General features: G+C 42.0%; 1 protein-coding gene across 4 annotated transcripts in view; it reads left to right on the forward strand.

The window, feature by feature from the left end:
* The window catches only part of unc5db (unc-5 netrin receptor Db), a 217520-nt gene that overhangs the window by 138765 nt on the left and 59538 nt on the right, over positions 1-19217 (forward strand). For 3 of the 4 annotated variants that reach the window (XM_029716559.1, XM_029716561.1, XM_029716560.1), the window contains exon 2: positions 5025-5240. In XM_029716559.1, the coding sequence (XP_029572419.1) occupies positions 5025-5240 (216 nt within the window). Of the gene's footprint in view, positions 1-5024; positions 5241-12399; positions 12434-19217 lie in introns of those variants that run through there. The other variant, XM_029716562.1, reaches the window with a different exon arrangement.

A 19217-nucleotide genomic window follows, 5' to 3' on the forward strand; every position in this document is an offset into this window, starting at 1 on the left:
CTCAAAGTTGTAGCAGCTCAGCCGTTGTTGGTGGCACTTCAGGGAGTCTTCTTATGCAAACTTCTTAAATAGCTGAAAGATAAAATATTATTCTATGTATTCTGTCTATTGAATGTTATTAGTATTAGTGCAGAACTGAAGCATTGACATCTGTTAAAAATAATAACAGGACATTTTTTCATTTTACATATACAAATCTATGGACAGATACTCCAATCTCCGCTATGGAGCTTTGCAGCTCCTTCAGGGTTATCTTTGGTCTCTTTGTTGTGTCTCTGATTAGTGTCCTCCTTGCCTGGTCCGTGAGTTTTGGTGGGCGGCCCTCTCTTGGCTGGTTTGTTATGGTGCCATTATTCTTTCAATTTTTTAATAATGGATTTAATGGTCCTCCGTGGGATGTTGAAATTTTCTGATATTTTTTTATAACCCAATCCTTATCTGTTCTTCTCCACAACTTTGTCCCTGACCTGTTTGGAGAGCTCCTTGGTCTTCGTGGTGCCCCTTGCTGTCACGTCCTGGCCAGTATAAGGGTTAATTGGTATTGTAGTTTGGTCAGGACGTGGCAGAGGGTATTTGTTTTATGTGGTTAGGGGTGGTGTTTTTCTAAAAAAGGGCATTTGATTTAAGTATTCCGGGGTTTTTGGGCACTGATCCTTGTTTACGTATTTCTATGTTGATCTAGTTAGTTGTATGTCTATGTTTGGTTAATTGGGGTGGACTTCCAATTGCAGGCAGCTGTGTGGTGTTGCCTTTGATTGGAAGTCCTATATTAGTTGGGTGTGTTTGTCTGTTTAATTGTGGGAGATTGTTTCTTGTTTTGCCGAGTGAGCCTTTCAAGACTGTTTCGTTGTTCGTAAGTTCGTTTCGTTTTGGTGTTCATTTAGTTTGTAAATAAATACATAAGATGAGCATCAACATTCCTGCTGCGTTTTGGTCCTCCTTAACCCACGACAACCGTGACAGAATCTCCCACCAAACCAGGACCAAGCAGCAGAGGAAGGAGCAGTGGGATTTTGAGTTGGACTATGGTGAGAGATGGACTTGGGGGGAGAAGGCTCCTACACTTGGGAGGAGATCCAATCAGGAAAAGATCGCCTTCCATGGGGACAGGTGGTAAGAGAGAGAGAGAGAGGAAAGGCGAAAGGCTGGTATGGACCGGGAACGTTTCCGAGGAACACGACTGGCGTTGAAGCACGAAAGGCACCCCCAATAATTTTTTTGGGGGGGGCACACGGGTAGTTTGGCTAGGCATAGGAAGAGCCGGAAGCCAGCTACCCGTGGTTATATGGAGGAGCGTATGAGGTGGAGAGCGCCATGTTTCGCTGAGGAGCGCACTATCTCACCCATACGCACGCACAGTCCGGTGCGCGTTATTCCAGCTCCTCGCAGGTGCCGTGCTAGAGCGGGCATCCAGCCTGGTAGGAGGATGCCTGCGCAGCGCATCTTGTTGCCGGTACGCCTCCGAGGACCAGGCTACCCAACTCCCGCTCTACGCACGGCTACCATCAGGCCCCTGCACAGCCCAGTCCGCCCTGTACAAGCACCCCGCTCGTGCAGGGCTACTAGTTCCATCCAGCCAGGATGGGTTGTGCAGGAGGTAAGATCAAGACCGCCTGTGCGCCTCCATAGCCCTGGGTTTCCAGCTCCTGTCTCTCGTGCGGACCCGGAAGTGCGTCAGCCCAGTCCGACTCGTCCTGTTCCCGCTCCCCGCACTAGCCTGGAGGTGCGTGTTCCCAATCTGGTACGTCCAGTACCAGCACCACGCACCAGGCTTCAAGTGCGTCATCCCAGTCCGACGTCGCCCGGACTGCCCCGAGCTGCCAGAGTGGCCAGACTGCCCCGAGCTGCCAGAGTGGCCAGACTGCCCCGAGCTGCCAGAGTGGCCAGACTGCCCCCCGGCGATGCCAGAGTGGCCCGACTGCCCCCCGGGTCTGCCAGAGTGGCCCGACTGCCTGGAACGGCCAGAACCGGAGCCACCTCCAGATATAGGTGGGTTGGGGAGGGGGGGGTGTAGCACAGTGCCGTCGTTGACGGCAGCCACCCTCCTTTAGAATTTTTATTTTGTTGTTGTTGTTTGGGGTTGTTGTTTTTCTGGAGCCGCTTCTTCTTGTTTTTAGCTGATAGGAGTGGAACCCATGTGGTCATCTGCTGCAATAGCCCATCCGTGACAAGGACTGACGAGTTGTGCATTCCGAGATGCTGTTCTGCACACCACTGTTTTACTGCACCGTTGCCTGTTTGTGGCCCACCTATTAGCGTGCACAGTTCTTGCCATTCTCCTTCGACCTCTCATCGAGCTGTTTTCACCAACAGGACTGCCGCTGACTGGGTGTTTTTTCTCTGTCGCACCATTCTCGGTAAACCCTAGACACTGTCATGCGTGAAAAGGCCTGGAGGTCTGAGATACTGAGATACTGAATACCTCGATGTCTGCCTGCTTTCTATAGCAAGCCACGGCCATGTGACTCACTGTCTGTAGGAGCGAACCATTTTCGAGAACAGGTTGGTGTACCTAATAAACTGGCCACTGAGTGGACATATACCTATAATTGGAAGATGTCACCTTTATTAATATATCAATTATTGGCTAGCTAGACCACAGAGATAAGAAATATAACAAATTAATACATATAGTCATAGTTTATTAAAACTAAATAGCAAAGCAACATTTTACACAAATGAAACAAACCAATGACGCAGTCACTAGCTAGCTAGCTGCCAACATGGCTTGAAAACAAGTAATTCATAGTAGCTATAAGACTTTTTCATTTAGAATTTTTTTATTTTACCTTTATTTGACAAGGCAAGTCAGTTAAGAACATATTCTTATTTACAATGACGGCCTACCCCAGCCAAACCCAAACCCGGACGATGATTCTCTATGTGTAATTTAATTACGCGATTAAACTAATCATGTAACTTTAATTAACTAGGAAGTTGTGGCACCATGGGAAAATGTTTAAAGAGGCTTTTTCCCCCCCAAGTGAATTAATAAATTTCCTGAATTCCGATATTTTCATATCTTATCAAAACAGTCGCTTATTAATGAATTTCAGTCTCATAACTGAATGTCGCAAACCCTTGGATATCTGCACGAACCCTAGCATAGAATCATGATTTAACGATATACAAATTGGCTTAATTATTTATTTACTAACTAACTTAATCAATCAATCACAGAATTATAATAACACACACACAATAGGTCATACATTGGTTGCTACGTGATACAAAGAAAAAGTCTCTAGCGGACAAAACCGATATGACGGCTTGGTAGACAAAGGAAGGGGGTGGGGACCGCTCAAGAGCGGGAAACTCAGCGGAATCAAGTACATACAGTTGACTACACTACACTCATGGAAATGCCTATACTTAGAACATGAACAACCGCTCATTCGAAATATATTGCAATTTACATATTTACAAGTGTACACCTTTGTTGTCCCTCTGTGGTCGCCGGTCCATCTGCTGGATAGTCAGTTGACAGAAAGCCTCAGGTTTGTCCACCAGAGATCTAAGTGTGTGTGAGGTGTAGGTTGTTATAATGGATACTTCAGAGTACCAATCGGAAATGTTCTTAGATCGAATGTGTTTACCAGACTAAAGTATTTAAACAGCTGCAGCCTGAATAATTGTTCTTTTGTTTGTAGATTTCTTATCCATTTCAACGTGGGAATGATCTCCACGTTCTCTGGTCTAGTCCTTTTGTAGAGTTGCCAACCATTTCAACATGTAGCAACAGCTCCATATTTTCTGGTCTAATGTAAATTTTGTCACAAGTTGTTTTATACTCTGTGGAAGAAGGGGGCGTTTCCATGACACTGATGTAAATGTCTGTACTCACGGGGTGTGGCCACTGACTAGTTCAAACTTTATATCTAAACAAGTATCTCATTTAGAAGGCCAGCATCACATTACATCTTCTCACAAATAGTTACATATTCAATCAGATATTTTATACCACATTCAAATGCAAACCCCATAATTGAGAAGTGTACACAACCGATGACACAGTAATGTGTGTTTCCTGTTCTTCATGAGATCACCAAATGAAGCACACTCGACATGACTGACCCTTAAGTGTCCAAGGGCCACTCCCACATTCTCAAAAATAGAAATATTGCTTAATTATTTAAACTTTTGATGTCCAAGTGTCTCTCTGTGTTCCACAGTTTACAATCCTACCTCGAACACTAGAGAGCATAGAGGCAGCGTATTTTACGACCGCCATAAAACAGCGGACTTCCCGCTCTCCTCCTACAAGAGAGAGCGTGCTGTAGAGCGGACCCACTGTAACCTGATCCTTCAGATCGTCACAGGAGAGTCATGACACAAGCTAGCTAACTAGCTAGCCCTCTCCAGTTTGTTAGTGCAAATCCGAGGTTCACTCTCATCTTGAACCACGCTCTATTGTTTCCCCTTTTCACAGTTTCTTTGGATTATATGGAGGAGCTGCTGGGACATGTCGTTTGCTCCCCGCATCTGCCATATCTCTTCGCTAGCGAAGTGTGGATATGCATCCCATTTTTCTTCCGTCTCTGGGACGCTAGGAGTATGCAGTTGAGATCTTCTCAATCTGAGGCAATGAGCTTGTGGCGGAAACTTGTCATTCATTGTGCACAGTACTAAATCTGTCATGAAAATCCAAATCAACAGCCAAATCAAATACAGTGGTTTCAGGCGCTAAATTGTAGGCGCTAAGGTGTAGGCACTAAATTGTTACTGTTGAATCACATTGAATGACAACTAGCAACTTACAGCTTTTGGACATAGAAAAAGTTACATAATGCAGCTTTAAAATCTTCATAACATATCTATCAGTGCTTTTTCCTGGGTTTCGTTTTGAATGTCAGGCATAGTCACCCAGAAGAACATTGCATTGCTTTCTTATTGCATTGCTTTTTTAGGCTGGGTATCTGCTGTCTCTTTAAAGCACTTTGTGACAACTGCTGTGCTGATGTAAAAAGGACTTTATAAAATAAATGTAATTGATTGATTGAACTAACTAGTCTCTCTCTTTGCAGGAGCCACAGGTGACATCCTGCCAGACTCCCTACCATCAGTCCCAGGTACCCTGCCTCACTTCCTGAAGGAACCAGAAGATTCCTACATAATCAAAAGCAACCCAATCAAGCTGCTGTGTCGGGCTGTGCCTGCCTTGCAGATCTTCTTCAAGTGCAATGGAGAATGGGTGCACCAGAATGAACATGTGTCCCGGGAGTACATGGATCAGAACACTGGTAAGAAGCCATAGAGATCCTATAATCCAGGGGTATTCAAATCCTACCACGGATGTTTGGAGTTGTGTAGAATGGCGCCGGAGGGGATGGCTGACATTTTACATGATCCTAACCAACTGTGCTATTTTGTTCGTTTTTTTTTGCGTTGTTTGTAACTTGTTTTTTTACTTATTTTGTACATAATGTTGCAGCTGCTGTCTCTTATGACCGAAAATAACTTCTGGACTTCAAAACAGCGATTACTGAATTCGAACTGGAAGAATATTTTTTCTTAAACGAGTCTGACATGAAGGATATACTGCTTTCTTGGGAATGGGCCCAAATCTCCATCATTTACGTGAAGAAAAAGGGAGAAAAAGGGGGCGGAGGTCGGGCTGCCTTCTGAGAATTCGTAGGCGAGTGAGTAAACCTCCACTACCATCCGTTCTATTGGCCAACGTGCAATCATTGGAAAATAAAATGGATGACCTACGATCAAGATTATACTACAAACGGGACATTAAAAACTGTAATATCTTATGTATCTGAATGACGACACGGATAATATAGAGCTGGCTGTATTTTCCATGCACCGGCAGGGCAGAGAAGCTACGCCTGGTAAGTAGTGCTTGCCTGAGGTAGAGAACCTTATGATAAACTGTAGACCACGCTTTTTACCAAGAGAGTTCTCATCTATATTATTCGTGGCTGTCTATTTACCACTACAAACCGATGCTGGCACTAAGACCGCACTCAAGCTGTATAAGGCCATAAGCAAACAAGAAAATGCTCAGCAAAAGCAGCGCTCCTAGTGGCCGGGGACTTTAATCCAGGCAACTTAAATCAGTTTTTCCTCATTTCTACCAGCATGTGACATGTGCAACCCGAGGAAAAAAAACTCTGGAATATGTTCCGGGATTCATCAAATGGCATTGAGGAGTATAATACCTCAGTCATCGGCTTCATCAATAAGTGCATTGACGACGTCATCCCCATAGTGACCGTACGTACAAATCCCAACCAGAAGTCAGGGATTACAGGCAACATCCACTTCAAGCTAAAAGCTAGAGCTGCTGCTTTCAAGGAGTGGGATACTAATCCGGACGCTTATAAGAAATGCCACTATGCCCTCAGACGAACCATCAAACAAGCAAAGCGTCAATACAGGATTAAGATTGAATCCTACTACACCGGCTCTAACTCTCGTCGGATGTGGCAGGGCTTGAAAACTATTAATGACTACAGTGGTTCCTTCTTTAAAAGTTGTGTCATACTGCAGCACACCTTGCGGGCTGCCGCAGAATTCTATGGCACATTATTTAATTTCCAGCCATTGTTACCATTAATGCTAGTTAGTGCTAGTTTGACCACCAGAGGGCATCTTTGAGAAGAATTTGATAGCCTTCAATATTGGCTGTACTAGAGAATTGAAAACCTTTTTTATAAGAACATAATATATGGGATTGATTTTAAGAAATTTAGTTTACTTAATTTGGTTAATATTATGGTGTTTCTATTCCAAGAAAAACAAAAAATGAAACCCTCATGGTTTCCGTTAGGATGGAACGGAAAATATGGTGCTGTACAATGTGACGGTTTGGAGTAGGCTACAGTACTAAGAGCATAACATTCCCACACCCTAATTGTAGTCTAACCAATACCCAAATGGAGATTCAGTGAAAATAAAAATCTCATTGATTTATCAGTCCCCATGCTTGTCTCAGAGCAGTGCTAATCGGTGCTGAAATAGTTGACCACAGCGGGAAGGCTATTGCTTCAAATCCTATTGCTTCTAACTTCAATATGCTTTTTAAATATATAATACCTACACCACTTTTAACAGCACATTACTCAACACTAGTGAGACTCATGTCACCTACAGTAGGCCTACAGTATATCTACAAATATTATTTTCAATGACGTGACTCTCCGCCAATAATTACATTTAGAGGATTGGAGGATTCTAAATTAATATCTAATGGGTATTTTTCGTTAGGGCAAATATGATCTGTGAGAATCTAAGGGGCTTTTATATAATTCTAATTTAATTAATAATAATAATTGTGCGCTGCCCTATGGGACTCCCAATCACGGTCGGATGTTATTCAAACCAGGGACTGTAGTGATGCCTCTTGCACTGAGATGCAATGCCTTAGGCCACTGCACCACTCATGAGCCATGATCAATATGACCAATATATATTGTCCTGCTAAGAGCCAATCCTAGAAACGTTGTTTGCAGAATTCACAGCCTGCTACGCTAGTGAAAAACAGGGTTAATAATAATAATACTTTTTCCCCCTTCCACTTGTTAAAGGTTCCAATTGATAATGTTTTATTTCATCAATTAGTATATTTGAGTTTAACCACAATATTTGTTGTATTATTTGTTGGCTTTTCTGGTGGATTAAACTGAAATTGCAACCAATCACGGCTGGTTGTGATACAGCCAACCTAACTAAGAAATACATTTGACGACACAATTCTCCCCCTACCCTCCTTCTTTGCAAGAGTCTATCGTTCTGCTAATAGCCCATAATGGCACTGTACAACGTGACCGGCCGGGAGTAGGCTACAGTAATACAGTAAGAGTAAAATAATCCTAACATTTCCACACTCTAATTGTAGTCTAACAAATACAAAAACGGAGATTCAGTGAAAATAAAAATCTTGTTGATTTATCAAAACCAGTCCCCATGCTTGTCTCAGAGCAGCGCTGTCTTGACCTGTGAATGTTGTCTCTTCCATTAATTTTGAAAGAGTATTTTCCAGTAAGCAACAATTTGTTCCAATATTTCTGTCATTCAGTGATATTTATTCCCATAGTAATTCGTTATGGATCCATAAGGAAATAAACATCTGCATTTTGAAAGAGTATTTTTTTATCATTATTTTATTAGCGAAAGCATAAAGATGCTGATGAAGAAATACAGTACTGTACAGTATATACTTTGTCCAACCTTTTGCAGATGCATGAGGTCACTGACACGCACTTTAAACATTTGGATAATAAAGCATTTAATGCATTTTGAAGATAGAAGCCACCTGCGTTTGTTTATTAGGCTACTGTGCAGTCTGACAAGTAAACATAGCCTACAGTACATACTGTAGTAAACATGGTAAAGTGACTAATTCCTTGCGTAAGGGAGAGCAGTCCATGTCCAGACTTTCCTCGGTGACCTCAAGTACTCATTCATTCTGTCTTTAATGCTTTTTCGGGTTGCATCAGTCATGGACAGAAACTTTTGAGACAGTATTAATGATGAACACCCGGAGGTTCACTGGTAAGCCACATTTGCCTCGGGATCCATCCCAGTTGGTATTCTGTGTCCACTCATGGTATCTCTCTTTGGTTACACATACTTGGAATAGCAGAACAGCATAACGGTCCGGATGGCCCTTGCTGTGCCTGCTCAACTGTTGGTCAAGTTCTGTTGTCAGAAGAGGAATGGAAATGTCAGGGTGAACCGACGACCTGGTGAACCCGCCAGGTATGTTGACTCTGCCTGTCGGAGGTGGAGTTCCAGAGTTCACAGGTGTGCCTGGCATGGATTGTGACTCCATTTCATTCCTCGCCCTCTTCAACGCGTCATTCTCCACCTGACTCTCCGCCAATGCCGCCTGACTCTGCCAGTGACGAGTGACACTCTGCCAATACCGCCTGGCTCTGGACCAATGCATCAGCTGTTACCAACTCAGATAATGTTTCTCGTTCTGCTGGTTTGCCTTCAATTACTCGATCTCGGTCTTCAAAGTTTGAATCTGATCCATGTGCACATTCATCAGACGAGCAGAATGGTACCGCCCTGAGCCCCCATCCATTACAGTGGCCAAAGATAGAAACGGTAGATCAATTAAGAATTAAAAGTGACTCCAACACACATGCTGCGTACACATTTTAAGATTCTAGCAAAACTAACCGCTTTCTTTTTTCGGTGCGGCCCGTTGTCCAGCCCTTTGTCCACTGATCTCCACGGATGGTTGTCGGCATGGTTGTATGCTCTGCAAAAACACATTCACATTTTTAGTACACAATTATTTATATTTTTTATTTCAACTGTATTTAATTATAAATTCTATTACACAGTATGCCTACACGTTGATAGGCTATATACATTTATTTTAAGAGAATGCACTGAAACCAAAATACCATTCGTTTTGGTGATCTCTCATCTCTGGCTCATTTCAAAGTCCTCAAATGGTTACAGTCCTAACCCTGGAAAAGGTAGCACCATATAAAGAAGCTGGCTTGATGAAAACGATGTCCATTTTGTCTGTTCTCTTTGGTCGCAATGTCATTTTTTTTAGATAAACAGCTTGTTTTTGAATGGTAACTGTGTTAAGGGTAGAGTTTGGGGCGGTGTGAGGAGTACTGGAAAGATGTGAGTTTCAAATCAAATTTTATTTGTCACATACACATGTTTAGCAGATGTTAATGCGAATGTAGCGAAATGCTTGTGCTTCTAGTTCCGACCATGCAGTAATATCTAACAAGTAATCTAACAATTTCACAACAACTACCTTATACACACAAGTGTAAAGGAATGAATAAGAATATGTATTAAAAATATATATGGATGAGCGATGGCCGAACGGCATAGGCAAGATGCAGTAGATGGTGTAGAGTACAGTATATACATATGAGATGAGTAGTGTAGGGTATGTAAACATTATATAAAGTGGCATTGTTTAAAGTGGCTAGTGATACATTTATTACATCCATTTTTTATTATTAAGTCGCTAGAGATTGAGTCAGTATGTTGGCATCAGCCACTCAATGTTAGTGATGGCTGTTTAACAGTCTGATGGCCTTGAGATAGAAGCTGTTTTTCAGTCTCTCGGTCCCAGCTTTGATGCACCTGTACTGACCTTGCCTTCTGGATGATAGCGGGGTGAACAAGCAGTGGCTCGGGTGGTTATTGTCCGTGATGATCTTTTTGGCCTTCCTGTGACATCGGGTAGTGTAGGTGTCCTGGAGAGCAGGTAGTTTGCCCCCGGTGAGGCGTTGTGCAGACCTCACTACCCTCTGGAGAGCCTTGCGGTTGTGGGTGGAGCAGTTGCCGTACCAAGCAGTGATACAGCCCGATAGGATGCTCTCGATTGTGCATCTGTAGCCAATGTGAGCAAGACCTTTAAACAGGTTAACATTCACAAAGCCGCGGAGACAGACGGATTACCAGGATGTGTACTCAAAGCATGCGCGGATCAACTGGCAAGTGTCTTCACTGACATTTTCAACCTCTCCCTGACCGAGTCTGTACTACCTACATGTTTCAAGCAGACCGCCATAATCCCTGTGCCCAAGGAAGCGAAGGTAACCTGCCTAAATGATTACCGCCCCGTAGCACTCACGTCGGTACTCATGAAGTGCTTTGAAAGGCTGGTCATAGCTCACATCAACAGCATCCTCCCGGATACCCTAGACCCACTCCAATACTTATACCGCCCCAACAGATCCACAGATGATGCGATCTCAATCGCACTCCACACTGTCCTTTCCCACCTGGACAAAAGGAACACCTATGTGAGAATGCTGTTCATTGACTACAGCTCAGCGTTCAACACCATAGTACCCACAAACCTCATCACTAAGCTAAGTACCCCGGGACTAAACACCTCCCTCTGTAACTGGACTTCCTGACGGGCCACCCCCAGGTGGTAAGGGTAGTTAACAACACGTCTGTTACGCTGATCCTCAACCCTGGGGCCCCTCAGGAGTGTGTGCTCAGTCCCCTCCTGTACTCCCTGTTCACCCACAACTGCGTGGCCAAACACGACTCCAACACCATCATTAAGTTTGCTGAGGACACGATGGTGGTAGACCTGACCACTGACAACGATGAGACAGCCTATAGGGAGGAGGTCAGAGATCTGGCAGTGTGGTTCCAAGACAACCACCTCTCCATCAATGTGAGTATGACATAGGAGCTGATCATGGACTACAGGAAAAGGCGGGCTGAACAGGCCCTCATTAATATCGACGGAGCTGTAGTGGAGCGGGTCGAGAGTTTCAAGTTCCTTGGTGTCCTCATCACCAACGAACTATCATGGTCCAAATACACTAAGACAGTCGTAAAGAGGGCACGACAACACGTTTTCCCACTCAGGAGACTGAAAAGATTTGGCATGGATCCCCAGGTACTCAAAAGGTTCTACAGCTGAACCACCGAGAGCATCCTGACCGGTTACATCACCGCCTGGTATGGTAACTGCTCGTCATCTGACCGTAAGGCACTACAGAGGGTAGTGTGTACGACCCAGTACATCACTGGGGCCAATCTTCCTGCCTCATCCAGGTCCTATATACTAGGCCGTGTCAGAGGAAAGCCCCAAAAATTGCCAAAGACTCGTCACCCAAGTTATAGACTATTTTCTCTACTGTTTTCTCCGCCCGGCAAGAGGTACTGGAGCGCCAAGTCTAGGACCAAAAGGCTCCTTAAAACCTCTACGGGCCACGGTGGCAGTATTGAGAATTTTGAAAAAAATACGTGCCCATTTTTAACTGCCTCCTACACCAACTCAGAAGCTAGGATATGCATATTATTAACACATTCGGATAGAAAACACTCTGAATTTTCTAAAACAGTTTGAATGGTGTCTGTAAGTATAACAAAACTCATATTGCAGGCAAAAACCTGAGAAAAATAGATTTAAAAAAATGAGAATTTTGTGGCTGTACTATTTAGTGTCATTGTTTATTAGATACCATAGTGAGAAAGGATTCAGTTCGCAACTCCTACGGATTCCACTAGATGTCAGCGATCTTTATAAAGTTGTTTGAAGCTTCCATGATTAACAGGGAGCAAATAAGAATGCATTGAAGTTGACGTCCGTGGGATGTCGTCACTTCCATTATGGCCTGCACCTGCGCAATCATGAGACACGGGACATTTTTCAAAAACGTTTTTCTAGACACAGGTGAGGTCGGGTTGAAACATTACTGATGTTTCACGTTAAAAATGGCTCTAAATATTGATGCTAAACAACGTTTGACATGTTTGAACAAACATAAATAGATTATTTTTGTAACTTTTTTAACTTTTTGCCGTGACTTCACACACCCCCCCCGCGCTACTTTTTAGTAGCCACCGAAGCGCTAACAACATGGAACAACTTGGAGTTCTTTGGACATCAATTATGAACTTTGTCAAAAGAAACCACATTTGTTGTGGACCTGGAGTTCCTGGAACTGCCAATGGATGAAGATAATCAAAGGTAATGGATTATTGACAATAGTATTATTGATATTACATGGTTACAAGATGATGCTAAGCTAATTAGGCTAGCTTATTGTTCTAAGCACAGCACCTGGTTTATTGCAACTTGTGATTTCCCAGTAAAGTTATTTTGAAATCTGGCAAGACAGTATCATTTACGAAATGTTAAACTATAATTATTTGAATGACAATATTATAATTTACCAATGTTTTCGAATAGTAATTTTGAAAATTGTAACGTTGTTCACCGGAAGCATTTCAGAGAAGAAAAAAATCAGAATTTCACAGCTACTGTAAAATGCGGTTTTTGGATATAAATATGAACTTGATGGAACAAAAAATGCATGTATTGTATAACATAATGTCCTAGGAGTGTCATCTGATGGAGATTGTCAAAGGTTGGTGCATAATTTTAGCTGGTTTCTGCTTTTGGTGACGCCTGACCTTGAATTGAAAATGGATGTTTGTACTTTTGTGGCTATGTACTGTCCTAACATAATCTAACTTTATGCTTTTGCCGTAAAGCCTCTTTGAAAATCGGACAATGTGGTTAGATTAAGGAGATGTTTATCTTTTAAATGGTGTAAAATAGTTGATTGTTTGAGAAATTGAAATTATTAGATTTTTGATGTTTTGAATTTCCAGCCTTGCTAGCAATCCCGTCTCAGGGTTCATTGCTAACCCGTGGCCTCAACAGGTTTTAACAGCTTCTACCCCCAAGCCATAAGACTGCTGAACAATTAACCAAATGGCCACCGGATTATTTACGTTGACGCCCCATTAGTTTTTTTACACTGCTGCTACTCACTGTTTTATTATCTATGCATAGTCACTTTACCCCTACTTACATGTACAAATTACCTCGACTAACCTGTACCCCCGCACATTGACTAGGTTCCGGTACCCCCTGTATATAGCCTCGTTATTGTTATTTTATTGTGTTACTTTTTATAATTGTTTACTTTAGTTTATTTGGTAAATATTTTCTTAACTCTTTCTTGAACTGCACTGTTGGTTAAGGGCTTGTAAGTAAGCATTTCATGGTAAGGTCTACACATGTTGTATTCGGCGCATGTGACAAATAAAGTTTGATTTGATTTGGAGTTCTGCTGGTTTTCTGTTCTACCTGATAGTTAATTGCACCCACCTGGTATCCGAGGTCTACATCAGTCCCTGATTAGAGATCATCCTATATCCTATATTCTATAATTCTATGTTGTATTTGATTCTGTTTAAGAAACATAATTTCTATTGCCTCCTTGTCTAGCTACTGCATAGTGAGAGGGCAAATGGATTCCATGTGTGGAATCATGGGCATGCATATTTATTGTGGGAAAATTACGTAATGACATTTTGATTATGATCATCTAAGACTTGATGCAGTACATGGGATTGAAGGGGGATACCTAGTCAATTGTACAACTGAGTGTCTTCAACTGAAATGTGTCTTCAGCATTTAACCCAGCCTCTCTGAATCCGAGAGGTGCGGGGGCCTGCCTTAATCAACATCCACGTCTTCGGGCACATGGGTAACAGTGGTTTAACTGCCTTGCTCAGAGGCAGAAAGAAAGAGTTTTACCTTGTCAACTCGGGGATTCAATCCAGCAACCTTTCGGTTACTGGCTCAACGCTCTAACCACTAGGTTACCTGCCGCACATGTACATTACATATTGTTACAACAGATACTTTTCAGTCTATAGGCACTTGTCAGTGTTCTTTTTGATGTTTCCAAAGTTAAGCAACAAGTAGGCTAACAGAGATCACACATTAAAAAGCTTTGTTGACTACATATTCTATCCAGCACCCTAAACAAAACAAAAAAACACTTCAACTTTCCCTCATAATGTCAACAGGTTATTTGTAAAGTTGTGTTGAAGTAGTCATGCAGAGTGATATTAAGGAGATTGTTGGTCCATACTTGCGAAGATTAGAAAAAGTTTAAGTTTAATGCACATCAGCCAATTAAAATTGTCAACTTAGTCGCACGTGATAAAACAAGACATGATCTCTTTCAAGGACAGTCTCACAAAAATAAGCATTTTTGCGTTCTTACTACCCGCTATTCAAAGTGCTCTGAAAAATTAAGAGAATCGTTCACAAACACTGACACATTCTAAGATCCGATGACAGTATCGGTAATGTGTTTTTGGACCCTCCCCAGGTCGTATTCTCGCGGGGCAGAAATCTCAGAGGTCAATTTATAAACTCTGATTTACTATCCTAAAATACCCCTGCACAACATCTATTTGCCCCTCTACCGGATGGAAACTACAAGTGTAATGGCTGCGCTCAATGCAATGGCACTTACAAATGTAGATCCTTCAAACACGGAAACAAATCCCAATCAAAGGTGTTATCACGTGCTCCACTAAACCAGTTATTTATCTTATAATTTGTCCTCGTGGTAAAAAATGATGTGGGTAAAACGAAGCGCGAATTAAAAGTACGAATCTCGGAGCATCGTAGGACCATTAGGTGCAAAAACTCGGCGTACCCAGTTGCAGACCACTTTTTGGAATGCAACCACTCGATTTTGTCCCTACGTTATATCAGCATTGAACACGTCACCCTCCCTAGGAGAGGAGGTGACCTCGACAATTTATTGTTAAAACGAGAGGCTGCCTGGATCTTTAATTAAAAAATTCTTGCTCCCTTCAGTCTCAACGTAGACTTTGATCTGAAGCCATTCTTGTGATTTTGCTATTCATTGAAAATGTTTGTAGGCCTATGTAGCCATATTGTATCTATGATCGTATACTATCCATTTATGTTCTATTTATATCTGTAAATTAACCAATGATATCAAGCCACACCCGGCAAAGATTACAGACACCTGTGTGTGTCCTTTGACACTATATAAACTAGTGACCTGCAGTGTTTGTCATTATACCCTGATGAAGACAGCTTGTCTGTCGAAATATTGGTTATTAAGTTAATCAGTTATTGCATCTGAGTGTGCATCTGCATCTGAGTGTGCGATTTCTCCTTTTCTTTTTCAAGTGTTCTACTCCGCTAGCCAGCACCTCATCTAAACAGGTGTGTGTTTCTTTCACCTCCAGATTATTGAACATGTCATCTGTTCACATTACATAACCTGGCATATTTATCCTTATGCTAACCTGAGCAGGTGGCAGTGATTATTTCCTGTAACAAATTCTCTATCAGCCTATCAAAGATCTTAGACTTTATATCAACAAACCAATGGTATTTCTTAAAATAGGTCAACCTGGCCACCAGAGGGACCTTTTAAAACTCCAAATTCAAAGTTTACTTTCGTTCCACTTGGTCTGTCTCATGTGTAGAGTGCCAATATTGCATGATACATCCTTGGCTAGGCTACTAGCTGCTAACGTAAGAAATAATTCTAAAGGCACGTTTTCGCGTATGACAAAATCCTACATTTTTCATGTGCTTTTCCAAAAATAAAAATAAAAGGAGGTCCATACAACATTTAATTTTATCGTACGTCTTAAAAAGGCTTATGGACTTGTCAAATAGCTGTCATGTACAGTCATCATCATTGCTTCCTGTTGGCACACACCGCTAAAGCGGTGGACTCTAAAACGACAGGGCACTTTAACCGTGGGTTTGAGCCCTCCTCGCATCAAGCATTTTTTATAAGGAAAAAAACTGTTCACTGCTGGTCCTCGTTGTTCGATTCAAATAACACGTGACAAAGTGGAGGATTATAATAATGCATATGAAACGTTGTACATGTACGTTACCGGTCAAAAGTTTTACAACACCTACTCATTCAAGGTTTTTCTTTATTTGTATTATTCTCTACATTGTAGAATAATAGTAAAGACATCAAAACTATGAAATAACACATCATGTAGTAACCAAAAAAGTGTTAAACAAATCCAAATATATTTTATATTTGACATTCTTCAAATAGCCACCCTTTGCCTTGATGACGGCTTTGCACATTCTTGGCATTCTCTCAAGCAGCTTTATGAGGTAGTCACCTAGAATGCATTTCAATTAACAGGTGTGCCCTCTTAAAAGTGAATTTGTGAAATTTCTTTCCTTAATGCGTTTGAGCCAATCAATTGTGTTGTGACAAGGTAGGGGTGGTATACAGAAGATAGCCCTATTTGGTAAAAGACCAAGTCCATATTATGGCAAGAACAGCTCAAATAAGCAAAGAGAAACGACACTCCATCATTATTTTAAGATATGATGGTCAGTCAATACAGAACATTTCAAGAACTTTGAAAGTTTCTTCAAGCGCGGTCGCAAAAACCATCAATCTCTATGATGAAACTGGCTCTCATGAGGACCGCCACAGGAATAGAAGACCCAGAGTTACCTCTGCTGCAGAGGATAAGTTCATTAGAATTACCAACCTCAGAAATTGCTGCCCAAATAAATGCTTCACGGAGTTCAGGTAACAGACACATCTCAACATCAACTGTTCAGAGGAGACTGTGTGAATCAGGCCTTTATGGTCGAATTGCTGCAAAGAAACCACTACTAAAGGACACCAATAAGAAGAAGAGACTTGCTTGGGCCAAGAAACACAAGCAATGGAATCTAGACCGGTGGAAATTTGTCCTTTGGTCTGGAGTCCAAATTAGAGATTTTTGTTCCAACCACCGTGTCAGTGTGAGATGCGGTGTGGGTGAACGGATGCTCTCCACGTGTGTATTTCCCACTGTAAAGCATGGAGGAGGTGTTATGGTGTGGGGGTGCTTTGCTGGTGACACTGTCTGATTTATTTAGAATTCAAGGCACACTTAACCAGCATGGCTACCACAGCATTCTGCAGCGATACGCCATCCCATCTGGTTTGGGCTTGGTGGGACTATCATTTGTTTTTCAACAGGACAATGACCCAACACACCTCCAGGCTGTGTAAGGGCTATTTTACCAAGAAGGAGAGTGATGAGTGCTGCATCAGATGGAGAGTGCTGCATCAGATGACTTGGCCTCCACAATCCCCCGACCTCAACCAAATTGAGATGGCTTGGGATGAGGCGGACCGCAGAATGAAGGAAAGAGCCAACAAGTTCTTAGCATATGTGGGAACTTCTTCAAGACTGTTGGAAAGGCATTCCATGTGAAGCTGGTTGAGAGAATGCCAAGAGTGTGCAAAGCTGTCATCAAGGCAAAGGGTGGCTTTTTGAAGAATCACAAATATAAATTTGATGTTTTCACTGTTATTCTACAATGTAGAAAATACAAAAAATAAAGAAAACCCCTTGAATGAGTAGGTGTTCTAAAACTTTTGACCGGTAGTGTACATGTACAACGTTTCATATGCATTATTATAATCAAATTAAAAAAATACCGGTAGTATAAGTGTAGGCCTACACATCTATGCTATATATGTAAGGGATAATCAACAACGGGTTAAATGTGCCAGGTTATCTAATGGGAACAGCTAACGTAGCGTTTGGTCACGTGCAACTATGTCAACGATTGTAATTGGCTGATTCATATTTTGAGACAGAGAAAAGGTTTCAATTTAAACTTTTTCTAATGTTCGCAAGTATGGACCCCATATGTTCAGTCCAATTAAGACCCATCAGGCTGGTGTCAGAGAGAGACGTGCACAACAGACTTGGGCTGTGCCCCAAATGGCACCCTATGCTCTACTTTTGACCAGAGCCCATAGTGCACTATGCAGGTAATAGGGCACCATTTGGGACGTATTCTAGAGCAGGTTGTGTTGATTAGAGGCTTACACTTCACTTCTGTTTCCTGAAGGGATTTCCGGGAAAACAAAGCTGATGTGACACCTCGTCTGGAATGTGTTCTGATTAGTGGCTTCTCAAAAGGAGTCATCGTCTTTCTGGTATTCATGAAGGTCCCTTTGCAGTAAAGCCTGTTTAATTACTTCTGGAAGTTCATATTTGTGTGATTGCTGTGCTGTGAAATTGTTGTGGGACTCATAATGGGGGAAATGAAAGTCAGAACTTTTACTATTTCCGCTCTGTGTGATTCAGCCAGTGCATGGGAAAGGTATGAGGGAATAGTTCACTCTTTGGGTTTCTGCTACATCCACTGCTTAGCAAGAGGCCAGCTAGTTAATTGATTTGAGAGACGAGAATGGGGCGTTATCTAGCAATAACAAAAAGTAAAGTGCCTGTTCTTCTCCTTCAATATTTTTGACACAGTGGGTTGGTCATACTGGGATGTTTTAGGTGGTAGGAGGACTGTGGGCAAAAATATGTTGTTGCTAAATACTGAATTATTGTCAAATTCAATCAATTCTTTAGAAAATGGATACCATGAGCTCCAACCCAAGCACTGTATTTGAATAATTTTATGCTAATTACCAAAATGCAGCAAATTGCACTAACTAAGCATGACAATTGCACTGGATTTGGAGGAAAGGGGTTGTTGTAATACTAGGTTAGGCTACCTGTAGATATGTGCGCGTATAGGGTCTGATAACATATTGACCAATCAGTATCTGTTAACTTCTCTACAATTTAAACACCTAGCAGTACTATAATGGCTCATATTGCTTATTTCATAAGCTTATGAACTTGATATTATCTTTTTTATTTCATAGAGCCACGGTGATGTTTTCCTACTGTAAAGGGAGTATAGGGTCTCTGTGAATCCAGAGTAGATCAGGTAGGATTTGAAAGCTGTTTTGTATTCATTAACTCTTCATACTTGTTCAGCTCATCTGCATTCTCAAGTGAATAACTGTCTGCTCGTTGGGCTCCCTCCAGACGGCGCCACCGCCTCCCCACATGGTACTTAACCTAGCACATTATCTTCGCTCGCTACGCAATTTCACAGATTTTGATTCAAGCACTCCCAG

This window comes from Salmo trutta, chromosome 27 (genome assembly GCF_901001165.1).
Source record: "Salmo trutta chromosome 27, fSalTru1.1, whole genome shotgun sequence".
Classification (NCBI taxonomy): Eukaryota; Metazoa; Chordata; class Actinopteri; order Salmoniformes; family Salmonidae; genus Salmo; species Salmo trutta.